Below are 18583 nucleotides of genomic sequence, written 5' to 3' on the forward strand. Positions count from 1 at the left end.
AGAGTTGGCTCAGGTGCTGAGTCAATAGATTTATGCACATAGTCTCTAAAATCTATTAATTATGAGAATATTCATTAATTATACAAGTATGTATATACACATACATACAAACACACACACATGTATGTATCAATGTCAGTTAACTACATAGGTTTCTTTGAAAAATCCAAATCTCCCAAAATCAATGAATAATACACTACATCATATTAAATTTTACATTGAATGAATGTCAATATACACAATCTGGCCACAATGGAAATTGTTAGTTAAATTTCTATAAAGAGAGAATATAATATGACATTTGTTAAAAGCTAGACATAGATAGAAGCAATATGTTACTAATATTAGATGATAGGCTTTTTGATATATAGTTATTAATTAGTACATTATACAATGTTTTGTGATGGAGAATGAATTAAAAGAAAACATGTACAGTTATATCTGAAATTGATATAAAGTCACCTTTTCTTCTTCAACTTTTCAAGAGCCTCATTCACACCCTTGATCTTCAGGCTGTAAATCAGAGGATTCAACCTTGGATTCACCAGGGTGTAGAATAAGGATGTCATTTTTTCTTGATCCAGAGAGTAGGAAGAACTTGGATGGAAATACAAAAAGAGCTGAGTTCCCTGAAAAATTGCAACTGCAGTCAGGTGGAAGGCACATGTGGAGAAAGCAGAGCGGATCTTCAAGACTGATGAGATGATATAACAGTAAGAGACAAGAAGTCCAGAAATTGTGCTTAGTTCAATAAACCCAACAATTGTGAATGTAACTAACTCATTTGCCTCCGTATCTGAGCAAGATATTAATAGAAGAGGAGGAACATCACAAAAAAAGTGGTTGATCTCATTGGACCCACAGAAACACAAACTGAAGGCCAAGGTGGTATGTATCAAAGCATCTGCTGTTCCCACCAGGTAAACCCCAGCCATCAGGAGGAAGCACAGCTGGCTGGACATGTTCACTGTGTAGAGCAAGGGGTTACTGATGGCCTGGTATATATCATAGGCCATCACTGCCAGCAGTAGACACTCGGAATCTACAAAGGCACAAGAACTGCAGTGCACATCCAACTGTGGAAATTGATTTATCCTCAGCTAAAAGATACACCAGCATCTTGGGTCCAATTGCTGTGGAATAGCAGAGGTCACAGAAAGAGAGGTGGCTGAGGAAGAAGTACATGGGTGTGTGCAGCTGAGTGTCCACTCCGATTAAGATGATCATCCCAAGATTGGCAAGAAGAATAATGAGATAAACAAGTAGGAATGTGGTAAAGAGGGCCACTTTCATTTCAGGGTTATCAGTAATTCCTAAAAAAATGAATTCATCCAGAGAGGAGCAATTTCCCCTGTACGTGTTTCTTAGATAAACTTTAAAAATTAACAGTCATATATTCAAAATACCTTTATTGTACGGAAAATTATTTTAGTTTTAATTTATTTTATCCTCAAATACTTATATAATTATATTTCAATCTTCAAATAAGATTGAATCATTTAATTTTAATAATCTCTCTCACATAACAATTAATAAACTCTGGTATCTAAAAACATTTTTTCCAAATATCATCCATTCATTAGTCTTCCTGAATTTCCTTTCCTTAACAGGAATAATATATTCACCATTATATCATCTTATAATCTTAAAAATAATACATATTTACATCCTAAGTTAGTGAGAATAAATGACAACATATTTAAGTTTCAAATACACTATAATTAATATTCAGATATATGTAAAATTATTCCCCAAGCATCAAGATTCTATGAAAACTCAGAGTTTAAAAGTGAGACCTCTATTCCTAACCAAAAGAAAAGCTAATATTTTTCCACTGTTTCTCAAAAAAAATTTCTGTTAATTAGTTTATGATAAGCGGCAAATAATTCCTAAATACTTTGTTTCAAGATATGTTTGTTGGCCATAATACTTGTATAATATTTGGAGGGGGTCATTTGAAACCAAAAGAAAAATCTTATAGTCATTCAATGGAAAAGGCTAAAAAATTATGTAATTAATATGAAGTCACACACATATATACATAGCTGAATATATTGTGTATTTCATATTAGAAACACTGAAAAAATATGAGGCTAAATGAAGTGTAATGAGATAAATGTCCTTATGGTTATGTGCAATTATGTGAAGTTTTATGATTTTCCAAGTGTTGGCAATTTAGAAAACATGAAAATTAGAACATAGGCATGTGTCTTTATGGGAGAATTTGCCTATATAGAAAGAGTTGAAATTTAAAATTTATTATTTTAATAGAATATTTCCATAATCTTTATCTTAAGAAAGTTTTACAAAAAGGTAATCAAAAATGCTGATATAGAATACAAAGTCCTTGAAATCACACATATATGTACATACAAATTGAAATGATCTCAGCACTTGGGAGGCAGAGGCAGGCAGATTTCTGAGTTCAAGGCCAGCCTGGTCTACAGAATGAGTTCCAGGACAACCAGGGCTACATACAGAAACCCTGCCTTGAAATAAACCAAAAAAAAAAAAAAAAAGAAATATCTTTTAATAATCCATTAAAATTATTAAAATATGGTTTTATAGATACTAATAATAGATACTAATAAGATAGTCAATCTTCATTATTGAAGATAAAATAGTATTTTAATTAGATTTTAGACATACTGATCCAAGTAGGATACAAACGTTCATTAATCTTAAAACTATATAAATCTTTTCAGAAAATGTAAGTTTTAATCTTATATTTTGGATTAGGAATCTTAGGAGTTTACCTGAGAAGATTGATTTTCCTTAGCAGAAAGGGGAAGGCAGCATTTTACTACATCATGTCCCACTTGGGATTTATATCCCTGCAGCCCTTCCCCTTAGGATTTGTTGTTATAAAAACATGTTATTACTTTATTACTTTTTTTTCATGGCTTTTTGCTCTCCTGTGACTACATGACATTCCTCCTTAAAGATGGAACTATACTTTCTTACTATTATCATTAACTTGGTATGTCAAAATAAAAATTTGAAATTAAATTTATTTTGGAAAATATGTAAAACATGTTGTTGAAAGGCAAGCGCTAGCCTGAAACACACTGAGGTAGTCCTGTAGTGTTTATTTTTTAAGGTTTATTTATTTATTTTATTTTTATGTATATCAATACCCTGTAGCTGACATTAGACACACCAGAAGAGGGCATCAGATAAATCCTATTACAGATGATTGTGACCCACCATGTGATTCCTGGGAATTGAACTCAAGACCTCTGGAGTGTCAGTCAGTGTTCTTAACCTCTGAGCCATCCCTTTAGCCATTCATGTAGTGTTTGTAAGGCTAGGAAGACTTTGGCTTTGTGAGAATACAAAACATAAACCTGGTTTGTGTTTGTGTGTGTGTGTGTGTGTGTGTGTGTGTGTAATGAATATGCCACAACATAAATCAAATCATTGTAGCAGACAGTTCATTAACTAAGAAATTTTCCATTTGAGACTGCTATCTTCAATGTCCATGTCTATGAGAAACTGAACTGAGTAATATGAGATTGATAGGTACCATCCCTGGAATGGGTCTGGGATGGATTGATAAGCTAGCTGATCATGAGACTGAGTGAGTCAGTAAGTAGCATGCTTCTGTGGTTGCTGATACAGTTTTTATTTGGGTTCCATTTCTGAATTCCATTGATTATGGACCATGACCTTGAAGTACAAGGTGACAAAATCCCTTCACTCCTATCCATTGCTTCCTTCAGATAGAGTGCTTAAACACAACAACATAGAAAAAACTCAGACATAAGTTGGGAACTTCCTTATACTTAACTCAAAAGAAGTAGCTCTAAAAAGATATGTTAAGGATTCAGTAGGAAGTTGAAAGAGCTACTTAAGTCTTTTGTCATCAAGAGAAATGTGTGATAAATCCATACACTCGACATGTAGCTGCAAGCATTGGTGTTTGGCCTATTGGATTTTGGCCTTGCTATGTTTGTTCATTTTTTCTTTCTTTTGTTTTTAAATTTAATTTTTTATTATAAGTAAGTACACTGTAGCTGTCTTCAGACACTCCAGAAGAGGGAGTCAGGTCTCATTAGAGATGATTGTGAGCCACCATGTGGTTGCTGAGATTTGAACTCTGGACCTTCTGAAGAGCAGTCAGTGCTCTTAACAGCTGAGCCATTTCTCCAGCCATTTTCTTTCCTCTTTTCTTTTCCCTTCTCTTCTCTTCTCTTCTTCTCTTCTCTTTTCTTTTTTCTTCTTATCCTTCCTTCCTTCTAGTCTTCTTTCTTTCCTTCTTTCTTTCATCCTCTCCTTCCTTTCTTCCTTCCCTCTCTCCCTACCTCTTTTTTTCTCTTTCTTTCTTTCTTTCTTTCTTTCTTTCTTCCTTTCTTTCTTTCTTTCTTTCTTTCTTTCTTTCTTTCTTTCTTTCCTTCCTTCCTTCCTTCCTTCCTTCCTTCCTTCCTTCCTTCTTTCTTTCTTTCTTTCTTTCTTTCTTTCTTTCTTTCTTTCTTTCTTTCCTTCCTTCCTTCCTTCCTTCCTTCCTTCCTTCCTTCCTTCTTTCTTTCTTTCTTTCTTTCTTTCTTTCTTTCTTTCTTTCTTTCTTTCTTTCTTTCTTTCTTTCTTTCTTTCTTCCTTCCTTCCTTCCTTCCTTCCTTCCTTCCTTCCTTCCTTCCTTCCTTCCTTTCTTCCTTTCTTCCTTTTTTGAATCATTCTTTGATATAGCTCCAATTGTTCTATTTTGGGCTAGAAATATTTCATCTTTGGCAATGTGTTGAAAATATGCAACTTAATTTTGCTATGGATGATTATTTTCTACATAAGAATTCACAGTTAAGAATTTTAAACTCATAAAGTGGGCTGGAGAGATGGCTTAGTGGTCAAAAGCACTGACTCTGTTTCTGAAGGTCCTGAATTCAAATTCCAGCAACCACATGGTGGCTCACAAACATCCATAATGAGATCTGACATCTTCTTCTGGTCTGTCTTAAGACAGTTACAATGTACTTACCGATAGAGTGAGCAGATGTCCTGAGTTAATTCCCCAACAACCACATGATGGCTCACAACCATGTGTGCAATCTACAGTGTACTCATATGCATACAATAAATAAATAAATATTTAAAGAAATCCCATAAAGTGCTGAACAATTAGTAAATATTGAGCTTTTTGATGTTTGCATGAATGAATTTTATATTGTGAGATTGTTACAAGACTATAGAAACAAATGACGTAAAGCTATCTTAATATTGATAGGTTGGCAAGGGTTTAGGGTTATTGTTCACAACTTGAATCGGATAACAACCATATAGGATATAACCTCTTGGACATAATATACCATGGGAAACAGTGAAACAAAAATAAAATTATAGATTTTTTTTTTTTTTTTTTTTTTTGGTTTTTCAAGACAGAGTTTCTCTGCCTGGCAACAGAATTATAGATTACTGTCTCCCATTAACATAGGTTCTAACAATTTTTAATTAAATATTAGGAAATTTTAGTAAATTGTTCATTAAAGCTATTTTCATCTTGATCTAGGTGAACTTATTTATGTAAGACAAAAGTAGTTAAACAAATGGATGCCAAAAATGAGTTACATTAACAATTACAAAAGTGCCGGGAAGAGGTGGCACAGGCCTTTTATCGCAGCATTTTGGAGGTAGAGACAGGTGGACTTCTGAGTTCGAAGCCAGCCTGGTCTACAGAGTGAGTTCCAGGGCAGCCATGGCTACACAGAGAAACCCTGACTCAAAAAACCAAAACCAAACAACCAAACGAAACTATAACAACAAAAACCAATTACAGAAGTTAGAAATAAAGTGTTTGTGTCTAGGAGTAACTCCAAATTCCATACCAACACTGACCTCAGTCAGACTGTGATAGTTTATTCAAGAAACACCTCAAGACTGATCAGTCAGAGCTCACAGATTGTGGAGTTGAAAACTATGACCCTGAACAGTGTTCAGGGCCAGTTTATATAGGGAAAATAAGATAATGATGTCATAAACAGATACAGAGTGGACTGCCTAAGCAGATACAGCTTGGGCTGAGAATGTGGTCGGCCTTTCACCAAGTTTGGTTTTAGTACTTTAGACTTAATAGTTTAAATTAACCTCTATTTACCCTGGCTGAGTAAAGACCACAGTTGGATGAATTACAACACCACCACCAATAATAATAATAACAATAATAACAATGAGTCTCAGAACATAACAGGATATATAAGCAGACTCACCTCGCTCTGAGTCAAACTATTTTTCTGATTCTAGAGTCAAGCTGCCTTTTATGTTGGCAATATGGGATGATTGTCAGGCCTCAAGCAGAATGAATAATTTTATGCGACGTAAGTAATGCCAGGGAAGCAGGTCATAGAAGCAGTCTTCAATATAAAGATCATCTCAATAAATACAAAGAAGTAAATCTACCGATGAACCAGACTGATTCCATCTTAAGATCAGAAGCCATTTTGTTACTTCAAAATGAGTTTTAGTTTACTGTGAAAGAAAAGTGCATATTTTCTAGAATTCAACTTGTGCCACATACTGACCTTCATCCTTTTCCCTAAAACATAACACAAAACATTCTACCAAGTAGTCTTAAACTTCTATCTGCTTCTGCATTTCTTTTCTTTTTTATTCTTTTAAATATATAGGACCTCTATCTATCTATCTATCTATCTATCTATCTATCTATCTATTTATTTATTTATTATATATAAGTACACTGTAGCTGTCTTCAGACACTCCAGAAGATGGCATCAGATCTCCTTACAGATGTTTGTGAGCTACCCTGTGGTTGCTAGGATTTGAACTCAGAACCTTTGGAAGAACAGTCAGTGCTCTTAAACACTGAGCCATCTCACCAGCTTTTTTTTTCTTCTGAATTTCTTCCTTTTTTTGTTTTTTGATTTTTGTTTGTTTGTTTGTTTTTTTCTTTTTTTGGTTTTTCGAGACAGGGTTTCTCTGTGTATCCCTGGCTATCCTGGAACTCATTCTGTAGAACAGGCTGGCTTCGAACTCAGAAATCTGCCTGCCTCTGCCTCCCAAGTGAGGTGATTAAAGGCGTGTCCTACCACCACCCTGCTGCTTCTGAATCTCAATTGCCATGTTTCTATGTCTCCAAAGTCACCCTTTAAAGACCCATTATCAGCATATAGGGTTAAATTAATATCATCTTAATAGATGAAAATAAAACTAATAAAATTTGATGGTCATTTAGATAAATATTTTTGAAAGATTAATTATTGAAGGAATGATCATCAGCACAACAAAGATCATACTTTCAATGGGAACACTGGCTATAATCAGAACCCAGCAAAAAGCTGTGTGGTTTCCATGACAGTTCAGGGTCAGCACAACAATGTTCTCTCCCCTTGATACTATTTAAAAACAAACTCCTAAAATTTTAGTTACTGTATTAATTATAAATGATGAAGTAAAAGTATTTCTGATTATTAAAAAGTGTGATGAAAAATGTTCTGCAATTAGATAGTGGGAGGAGATATAGATGAGCTTATGGACATTCTGAAAAACACATAAATTTTGAAGTGTCATTTTTAAAGGATAGATACTATAGAGCTGGGTAGATATTGTTTGTATATCTTGCAAAAGCTAACTGACTGGCTATGGGTCCTGCGGCTCACAGGACAGTAGACAACTGCTTGTAACTTTGAATGTTAGAGATTCAATGCTCTCTTTTGCCCTCTGTTGGCATTAAACACTTCTGTAGGATATGTAAACTTATTCAGGGTGAAAAAAACACTCACATGCAAGAAATGAAAATGAAGAAATCTTTTTTTTTTTAAGTAAAGTGTTTCTTCAAAGTCAGATAATAAAGCAAATAATTCAATGCTAATGAAGAAATGTACAAGAAAAGAGAGTTGGGAATGATTAAGTATGGCTGTTTAAAGTTTGAGTTTCTAGATTTTGACTTTGGAGAGCAAAGTTTAGTCATCTAATATATCATAATGTGAGTGTAAGTATCTGTGTGTATGTTGTCATACACATATTAAAATTGAATAATTAACGAAAATAATAAACACTTCATACTACATCTTTGCTAAAGATAATGGTGGATTTACAGAGACCAATAAAGAAGAAAGTAACCACTCATGACAAATCCTGGGGGAAATGGTTTCAAAACCTTTAGTCCCAAATGACAATTGGAACAATAAAACATCACCTTCACGGTGTTCAGGCAGCTAAGAACTACTCTCATAAGGTGAGTTCCTATATTTCTGTATCTTTAGAAACAGTGTAAAGCAAAACAATTTCAATTTATCTTTTTATAAACAGGTGTTTTCATGATGATGTTCTGCCTGCTCAACTTAAAATATTACTAGGCATAAAAATTATTAGGAGTAATGAATGAAAATAATTTTTAAGCAGATTCATGAGTCTCAAATATCTTTAGAGTAACAGAAACAACATTTGAACTATTTTAATTTAGTCTTCTTAGATAGGAAATCCCTACTTCTTCTTATTTTATACACATACATATATATTTAAGAGAATTAAATATGAAATATAAATGGTTGGATTAAAGCGTCACAGATAATGCATGCCATGTCAGTGAATTATGAAATACATTCCATAGTATTTACATAATCTAAAAAGGTAAAAGATCTAACATTTCCTTTCTACTGTCCATCTAAACACATATATAAATAAGTATATGGATATGTTTCACATATGTATAAAATAAACATACTTGCAAGGTCAAAGCAGATGCATTTTCAAACATTTATTATACTTCCTTGAAATTGCTGGTTTTCATTGTGATGAAAACTTGACTACTGAAATCAAACTGTATGTGATAAATTCTTTAGATACTGCTTGTTTTTAGACATCTAACTCATCAATCACATTATCCATTGGTACCAAACCACTGCTACTGTTGGGTAAGGAGTCCTACTGTAAAATATAATAGATTCTAGAATCAAAGATCAAATAAGTTTTATTTTATGTCTCAGCTAATGGTAGAGCCAAGAAATGTACTAAGAAAATTGGCTACTTTTGAAACTATATAGATACATACAACAAAAACAGTCAAACGATTCTATATTTATTTGTGCATATACTGATGCATAATATATACATGCTATATAATGAAATTTTGCTCTCAATTTCTTAGTAAGGGTGTAAAAGTAGGTTGATGTAAGGTAACAGGTCTAGCTAGAGTAAGAAAAGAGAGGGAGAGAAGTGGTATAAGTTTATTTCAATTAAAGATATTTTAAAATATAATAAGACAAAATGAAAATGATTAACCACCTTATTTGCTAGCAATAAATGCTTGTGTTCTACATTTTTATAATCAAATTAATTTTTTTTTTGGTTTTTTCAAGACAGGATTTCTCTGTGTAGCCCTGGCTGTCCTGGAACACACTCTGTAGACAAGGCTGGTCTCAAAGTCAGAAATCCACCTGCCTCTGCCTCTCAAGTGCTAGGATTAAAGGCATGTGCCAACACCACCTGGCAAATTTAGTTAATATAGTTATCACTCACTATTTATAAACTAATAAAATTATTTTAAGATCATGTGGTCTTTCAAGAATGAAATAAGTAAACTGATTTGAATAATTAATATCTTAAAGAATAATACTCTCTAAAAGAACAACCTGAGTCTATTTATTTCTATTTATTTCATATTGTACAAAGGTCAAGTGAGAATGAGTATATCTAAATCTATCTAAATGTAGTAACTAACTTAAACCGTATGTACGTTAGAGACTATGTATAAAGTCCTAGACCCTAATGGTGGATAGTTTCAGTTTCTTGACTGTCTATCCCAGATATTGGTCAGTTTGATATTGAAAAATAGGTTAAGAAAATCTTGCAGGAAAGAAACAGGACTCAGAAATTTTTATAGTATACATTAGATGAGAAATGAATTAATTAAATTCTTCCTCATAACTACACTGTTGATATCTAGCATTAAAATGAATTTTTTACTAATAATTTTTATTAATATTTTTATGTATAGAGTGGAAGAAAGCATGGATATAGGAAACTGTTCCTTGAATGAATTCATTTTTGTGGGAGTTATCAATAACCCAGAGATGAAAAGGACACTGTTTACCGTCTTTCTCCTCATCTATGTCATCAATTTTCTGGGGAATCTTGGTATGATCATTTTGATCATAGTGGATCCCCAGCTGCACACACCCATGTACTTTTTCCTGAGCCACCTATCTTTCTGTGATCTCTGCTATTCCACAGCAATTGGTCCCAAGATGCTGGTAGATATGTTTGGCAAGAACAAGTCAATTCCCTTCTGGGGCTGTGCTCTGCAGTTCTTCATTTCCTGTACTTTTGCAGATTCTGAGTGTGTGCTGCTGGCAGTCATGGCCTTTGATAGATACCAGGCCATTAGCAACCCCTTGCTCTACACAGCAAACATGTCCAGCAGGAAATGTTCTATGCTCATGGCTGGAGTTTACCTGGTGGGAACATCAGATGCTTTGATACATACAACTTTGGCATTCCGCTTGTGTTTCTGTGGGTCTAATGAGATCAACCACTTCTTCTGTGATCTACCTCCACTTTACCTTCTCTCCTGCTCAGATACTCAAGTAAATGAGTTAGCATTATTTACTATTTATGGTTTCCTTGAACTGAGCACCATCTCAGGAGTCCTTGTTTCTTACTGTTACATCATCTCATCAGTCTTAAAAATCCATTCAACTGAAGGGAGGTTCAAAGCTTTCTCTACCTGTACCTCTCACTTGACCGCGGTGGCTATTTTTCAAGGAACTCTTCTCTTCACATATTTTCGACCAAGTTCTTCTTATTCCCTTGACCAAGACAAAATGACATCTCTATTTTATACCCTTGTGATCCCTATGCTGAACCCTCTGATTTACAGCTTAAGGAACAAGGATGTGAAAGAGGCCTTGGAGAAAATTAGAAGAAAAAGATGGTTTTAAGTATTCATTCAGAATGCATACCACATTTCTTTATTCACATAAAAGTTTCAACTGTTCACTATGTTTTCCAGGCTGGATTTCAAATGGTGATGTCTTGCCTCAGTCTTCTGTACTTATTTATCTTTAATTGAATAAATTAAATATAATAGATTTATACAATTACTGATTTGTTTTCTCTTCTCATTTCAACAGCTTTTTCAAATGTCTCAGTAAGACATTATTTTCATCATCCAAACTAATGAACTCATATCAGTAAGCATAGTATAATAGAGCAAATTGGAGTTTAGCAAAGTGAAGGTAGGCTACAAAATTATGTTCTGGATTAAAATTATGAATATTTTATAGGTACCTTACTGTATTTTGTATTTTTCTTTCATAGTGAACCATCTTTCTTTTTTTTCTTTCTTTCTTTCTTTCTTTCTTTCTTTCTTTCTTTCTTTCTTTCTTTCTTTCTTTCTTTCTTTCTTTCTTGTTTTTTGTTTTGTTTGGTTCTTTTGTTGTTTTTGAGACAGGGTTTCTCTGTGTAGCCCTGGCTGTCCTGGAGCTCACTCTGTAGATCAGGCTAGCCTCGAACTCAGAAATCTACATGCCTCTGCCTCCCAAGTGCTGAGATTAAAGGTGTATGACACCGGCTGTTTTATTTTTTTCAAGACAAGGTTTCTCTGTGTAGTCCTGGCAGTCCTGGAACTCATTCTGTAGACCAGGCTGGCCTTGAACTCAGAAATCTGCCTGCCTCTGCTTCCCAAGTGCTGGGATTACAGGCATGTGCCACCACGTCCCAGCTGTGAATCATCTTTCATCTTAGTCATAAGGGCAATCATCTAATGTAAATCATGGATAAAAACTATATGAGCAAGCAAATAGCTCTTAATCAGCTTCTAAACTGTCAGAGAACAAAATCTGTATGTAAATATGTTTCTTGAGTTAATATATAAGTCTGGCTTTCAAAAAATCAGCAATGTTGACAAGGATACCCTGTTGCATATCTAAATATATCCTCACCTGTACAGAACCGTGGAACTGGTTTGGCCTAGCTCCCTTGGAAGGAATCAACTTTTCAAGTTAGAGTCCTTGACTTCTGAGGAACCATGTACCTTCCACTTCCTGAGAGATTGACATACTTCCTCAGGCAGTGGAACATTCAGGGTGTTTTATGTTTCTCTGTACATTACCTTGGAAGTCAAAGAAGCATAGAAGTTGGACAGGACAATCAGTTTTAGATGTTAATCTTGAGTACTATGTATAGCTTGCAAATGTCACTGAATCCTGGCAATTATAACTGTAGTGATCCTGCAAATTTCCATTATATTATTTCTGATAAAGGTATAAAAAATGTCTAATTGCTCTCAATAACATTGCCACAGTTTATATTTTACTGTGAAGCCTCCAACTGTCCTGTTTTCATTTCTGTCCCTCATATCAAATGAAATAGACCAGACAAGTTAGTGCAGACACTAACATTAGAAGAAATGAACAATTTTAGGCAGAGTATCTGGAAACTGTCAAAGTCTTATGGGCTACTTACCTATTTCACTTTTAGATTTGCAGATGTTCGATGTAGCTTAAGAACCAAGAAAAGAGTCCTCATAAAGGGCATGGTGACATGGACTGTTATGGATGTCAAGTCTCTCAGTAGCTTCTCTTTCCTTCCCTGTTTACTTTGTCTGAGCTACAATATCCACTTGTTAAGTCATAAACAATCATCTTGCAAATGCTTTGTAACACAAATTTGTGTCAGATATTTTTTCAATGTGATTATGTAAATGTCCTTTGCTTAAGGACTGATTGTGCAGTTCACATTATAAACAACTGAAATGTGGAAAGAGAGAAAATATCAATTATATGCTAAAGTAATGAGTATGTCTATCTAAATATACAAACAAATGATTCACACTTATAATACCTGCAGCAGTAAAATTAAAAGTGCTTGTTCATTCATAACTCCTGAACTGCTTAAAGATTCTTTTGAAATCAAACTATGTGAGACCTATAGAAGAAATTAATAATGACTTTCCCCACCAGGCAGTCGTGGCACAGGCCTTTAATCCCAGAGCTTGGGAAGCAGAGGCAGGCACATTGTAAGATAAGAAAACCAAATGCAGTAACGTGACTAGCAATTCTGACTGAGTCAACACAAAGCATGGAACACACACAGATCAGAGCAAAGCTCAATGCCTCCACAGTTACCCAATTTATCCTTCTGAGATTTTATGAAATTCCCAATCTCCAGGGATTCCTGTTTGGAATGTTCCTCATAATTTACTTGATTATCCTAATTGGAAATAGCTTCATTACTGTGATAACTAGAATTGATCCTGCACTACAGAAGCCCATGTATTTTTTCCTAGCAAATTTTTCTACTCTGGAAGTCTGTTATGTATCAGTCACTCTTCCTAGGATTCTTTTCAACATTGCTACTCAAGGCAGACACATTTCTGTCCTCAGCTGTGACATGCCAACATACTTCTATCTTATGCTGGGAGTCACTGAGTGCTTTCTGCTGGCCGTGATGTCCTATGACCGCTATGTGGTCATCTGCAACCCTCTGCACTATCCTCTGGTCATGAACCCAACAAAGTGGACTCAGCTGGCAGCAGGCTCCTGGCTTGGAGGCATCCCGGTCCAGATAGTACAAACCTGTCAGATATTCTCTCTACATTTTTGCAATTCTAACCAAATAGAGCACTTCTTCTGTGACTTACTGCCCATTCTCAAGCTGGCCTATGGAGATACTTCAATGCATGAGCTAGCAGTCTATTTAGTGGCCATTCTGTTTGCTGTAGTCCCTTTTATAATGAGAAATGCCTCTTACAGCAAAATTATTGCCACCATTCTGAGGTTGCCAACAGCTACAGGACAGACAAAATCATTCTCAACATGTTCTTCCCATTTGCTTGTGGTGTTTCTGTTTTTTGGATCAGCTTCTGTTACCTACTCAAGGCTAAAATCTACCCATTTTCCAGGAACTGACAAAAACTTCTCTCTATTCTACACCATTGTGACTCCTATGTTCAACTCCCTGATATACAGCTTCAGAAACAACGATGTGATTGGTGCCCTGAGAAAACTGTTATGTAGAAAACAATGTCAGCATGTGTGCTCTAAAGTCTAAAGTTCTCTATAAACTTCTAGTGACACAGGGGCTCTTCTCTTGCCTGTTATGGAATGCTACTTCTTATCTACTTGTAAGTGGTCATCTGTAGACCTATTTGCTAATCTCTGTTAACTAGCATCTAGTGTATGCTTCCAGGTAGTGGTGTTCTCTGACTTCAGTAGATTTATCATTTAACTAGGGTGGAATTGAAAATGTTTTCTTTTTCCATTTTTCTTTTTATGATTCCTATCTAATCAGGCACTTCTCCTGTGAAATCCCACCTAATGCTAATCTTTGTTGTGTGAACATTTTTGTGAATATTTGGATAATATTTTTGGTTCTGTTTATTTGCCTTGGTTCCTTTTATGCTAATAATCTTTTCCTAGTGTATAATTGTCTCATAATCTTGAAATTTCCATCAGTCATATTAGGCTAAAGCAGCTTTCTGCTCATTGTGTTTTCTAGTTGTAATGTTACATGTTTTATGCTTTTATATACTTCTGTAATTTTCATAGCTATTTCCAAGTAAGAAGCATATCATATGACAATGAACATTTAGCTGTATTGATATATATCACTTTGTATTTCATTGTATTAACATTATAGAACTCTATTTAATTATAAGATATCTGATTTTATAACAGTAATGATTTCCAAATAAGAATTAATTTGTATAGGTTAAGGCAAAGTTCTGTATTCACTATCAAATAAACAGCTATTCCATTTTAATACATATATTTTTGTGTAATGTTCACCTTCCAAAGTGCATGATTTCATAAGTGAAAAAAACATTTAATTTGATTTACTACCCAAGGTGGTTAGAGTCTGTAGCTGCAAAGCAAAGGGTGGCTAGCAGAAGAACTGAGACTTCTTTTTTTTTAAAGATTTATTTATTTATTATATGTAAATACACTTTATCTGTCTTCACACACACCAGAAGTTGGTACCAGATCCCATTCCAGACGGTTGTGAACCAACCTGTCGTTGCTGAGATTTGAACTCAGGACATCTGGAAGAGAAGTCAGTGCTCTTAACTGCTGAGCCATCTCTCCAGCCCTGAACTGAGAGTTCTAATTCCAAACTTCCTGAAGCAGGGATAATGCATACTGGGAATAATGTACTGAGCATTTGAGCAGATATTCTGATATACTATCACAAAGTAATTATCTTTTACGAACTTTTAAGTTAGTGATTTTGTTTGGTTTGTTTTGTTTCTGTTTTAGAATATAGATAAACTGATTAGTTTTTTTAAAGTACTCAGAAACAAAAGTCACATGGAAAATTGCAGCTTTCATCAAGGAATTCTTTCCAGAGTCTTGGATTGGACTTTGGGCATGTCAATGAGATGTTTTCTTAATTTCTGCTTGCTATGGGAGGCCCACAGCCTATGCGTAGTGTTATCCCTAGACAGGCAGACTTGGGCTTTACATAAGTAGTTGATCAAGACAGATGGAGTAAACCCTTGGGCAGTACTTCCTTTCTCTAGCTTCCTGCTTAAACCTCCATACTAACTTTCTTTATTGACAGAGTATTAGGTGAACTAATACTGTTACCCAGAAAACAAAAAAGAAATAAAGAAACACACACACACACACACACACACACACACACACACACAGAACCAAAACAAAACATCCTAAAACTTTTCCTCCTGCAAGTTGCTTTGGATCACAGTCAGTATGACATCAACAGAAAGCAAATGGAAAGTGTGGACAATAGATATTAGTGGAAAAATAGCAACAAAAAGATACAGGTATATGCATTGTTTTGTTTAAAAATGGCTCTCCAAACAACTCAATTCATAAATATAGCCCAAGGTTTTCTTGTTTGCATTTGTAGTGTTGAGAATGTTACTGTTGGAGTCTGGGAGCTGCCACACACCATTAGTACAACAATCTCAGTTAAACACAATTGGTTTAATATATGCACACAGTAATACTGGTTGCCAAGACCACAAGAAGAAAACCTAATTGTGACACCAGTCTGTCCTCAGAGGAGACTTTCTATAGGAAAAACCATGGTTAAAAGTGTAAAGGTACACTGTGAAGTCATATAATTTTTTTTTGGCTAACTAGATAATGTATTATTAATAGATAACCTTTGCTGATTGACCCTGAGTGAGGTAAGAAGTGTGATGGACAGGTAGTAAACAGGGAAATTTCAGAAAATTGAGATGACAGGGTGATCCAACTGTAGCTATTTCACTTATTAGTAATTTTCTTTTAGTGTCAGCTATGGATAATTATTTCTGGGAAGTTGAGTCTGAGAAACTTAACTTAATTGTACTTCAGAGAAAAATGGAGGCTGAATACAAAATGGCTACAGTTATGTTTAAAGGAGCAGGTCTCAACACTTACAAAGATCAACACATGCTAAGAATATATTGGGCTGGAGATATGGTTCAGAAGTTAAGAGCACTGGCTGCACTTCCAGAGGTCCTGAGTACAATTCCCAGCAACCACATCGTGGTTTACAACCATCAGTAATGAGATCTGATGCCCTCTTCTGGTATGTCTGAAGACAACTACTGTGTACTCATATACATAAAATAAATAAATAACTCTTTTCTTAATAATCACAACATTAAAAATAAAACAAATTTTGCAAAACACAAGGAATTTACCTTGGTTTCTATTTTACATGTTTAAATTCTTAAGTGGGAGGAAGCATAAAGTTTCTTCCAGTAGAATGTAGCATGGGGATGGAACTTATTCCCAGAGTAGAAACCACTTCCTACTTAAACATCACTGTGTGTTCTGACAGCACACCAATACTCTTCAAACTATTCCACCAAATAGAAACAGAATGAACACTATCCATGTCCTTCTACAGTATACTTACACTAAATAAATAAAACCTCCAAGAGGGGCCAGAGCAATAAGCTGTAATGAGATTTGACACCCTCTTCTGGTGGGTCAGAAAACAGCTACAGTGCACTCACATATAATAAATACATAAATACATAAATACATAAATACATAAATACATAAATAAATAAATCTTTAAGAAAAGCCGGGCAGTGGTGGAGCACACCTTTAATCCCAATACTCAGGAGGCAGAAGCAGGCAGATTTCTGAGTTTGAGGCCAGTCTGGACTACAGAGTGAGTTCCAGGACAGCCAGGGCTACACATAGAAACCCTTTCTCGAAAAAACCAAAAACCAAAAACCGAAAATAAAACAAAACAAAACAAAAAATATGTATGATTGTTTTGTATGCATTAGCAAAAATAAATCTTTCTGTTTTAAACATTTGGAGCATATACAAGGCATAATTTTTTTAAGCACTGGAAATTTTAAACAAGTGTTATCACTACTTTATACATGAGAATAGGAATCCAAGTAAAAGCAAATATTTTTCACTTTTGCTTGAATCATTCCTAGAGATGAAATTTATTAAATTCTGGAATGAGGAAAATACTACCACTATGATGGACTTTCTCCTCCTGGGATTTTTAGATCTTCCCAACCTTCAAGGGTTTCTGTTTGGAATGTTCTCCATAATTTACCTGATTATCTTGAATGGAAACAGCTTCATAATTGTGATAACTAGAACTGATCCTGCACGGCAGAAGCCCATGTATTATTATTTTTCCTGGCAAATTTTTATTCTCTGGAAATCTGTTATTTATCAGTCACTCTTCCTAGGATTCTGTTCAACATTGCTACTCTAGGCAGACACATTTATGTCCTCAGCTGTGCCATGCAAACATACTTCTTTCTTATGCTTTGAGCCACTGAGTGTTTCCTGCTGGCGGTGATGTCCTATGACCGCTGTGTGGCCATCTGCAACCCTCTGCACTATCCTCTGGTCATGAACCCAACAAAATGCACTCAGCTGGCAGCAGGCTCCTGGCTTGGAGGCATCCCAGTCCAGATAGGACAAACCTGTCAAATATTCTCTCTACATTTCGGCAATTCTAACCAAATAGAGCACTTCTTCTGTGACTTACCGCCCATTCTCAAGCTGGCCTGTGGGGACACTTCAGTGCATGAGCTGTCTGTCTACCTAGTGGCTATGCTCTTTGTCGCTTTCCCTTTCACACTGATTCTTGCCTCTTATACCAAAATCATTGCCATCATTCTGAGGTTGCCAACCTTCACAGGATGGGCAAAACCTTCTCAATATGTTCTTCCCATTTACTTGTGGTGTTTTTTTGTTTTTTGGATCAGCAACTGTTACCTACCTGAGGCCAAAGTCCACCCATTTTCCAGGAACTGACAAACTGCTCTCTCTGTTCTACACCATTGTGACTCCTATGTTCAATCCACTGATATACAGTCTAAGGAACAAGGACATAATGGATGCACCGAGAATATTGTAACTTATGAAATAGTGCTTGGAGTGCTGCAACAAATGATGGAATTGCTTCTTATACAGTTCCTAAGTAGGTCAACTTTTATTCAGTTTTTGAAATATAATCCCTTTATGTTTCTCAAGACCTATTTTATTTTGAATAATAGCCTGAAATTTGTTGTTTTAAATGCACATATTAATCTGTCTGTATTCAATAAAATATAATAAAAGAAAATGCCATTTAATGTAAATTATATATGATGTAAATAACAGCTTTTATGGGAAAACTTTGAACAGAATTCAAAATT

The 18583-nt window shown here is 35.0% G+C and overlaps 2 protein-coding genes and 2 pseudogenes across 2 annotated transcripts; 3 read left to right on the plus strand and 1 right to left on the minus strand.

Annotated features, from left to right (window-relative positions):
* Window positions 1-458: 458 nt before the first annotated feature.
* On the minus strand, window positions 459-7068 carry LOC127684811 (olfactory receptor 5W2-like; annotated as a pseudogene).
* Window positions 7069-9956: 2888 nt separating this feature from the next.
* LOC127685567 (olfactory receptor 5W2-like) lies at window positions 9957-10886 on the plus strand. The gene has a single exon (XM_052182873.1). The coding sequence runs from the start codon at window positions 9957-9959 to the stop codon at window positions 10884-10886; it is 930 nt and encodes a 309-aa protein (XP_052038833.1).
* A 2140-nt stretch (window positions 10887-13026) lies between these two features.
* Window positions 13027-13998, plus strand: LOC127684812 (olfactory receptor 10AG1-like). Its single transcript, XM_052181638.1, has one exon. The coding sequence runs from the start codon at window positions 13027-13029 to the stop codon at window positions 13996-13998; it is 972 nt and encodes a 323-aa protein (XP_052037598.1).
* A 3411-nt stretch (window positions 13999-17409) lies between these two features.
* Window positions 17410-18303, plus strand: LOC127684813 (olfactory receptor 10AG1-like; annotated as a pseudogene).
* Window positions 18304-18583: the final 280 nt, after the last annotated feature.

The sequence above is a fragment of the Apodemus sylvaticus genome, chromosome 5 (assembly GCF_947179515.1).
Source record: "Apodemus sylvaticus chromosome 5, mApoSyl1.1, whole genome shotgun sequence".
In the NCBI taxonomy this organism is placed as follows: Eukaryota; Metazoa; Chordata; class Mammalia; order Rodentia; family Muridae; genus Apodemus; species Apodemus sylvaticus.

Coding starts and splice junctions, on each gene's coding strand:
- LOC127685567 (XM_052182873.1), top strand. CDS start 9,957: ATGGATATAGGAAACTGTTCCTTGAATGAATTCATTTTTGTGGGAGTT.
- LOC127684812 (XM_052181638.1), top strand. CDS start 13,027: ATGGAACACACACAGATCAGAGCAAAGCTCAATGCCTCCACAGTTACC.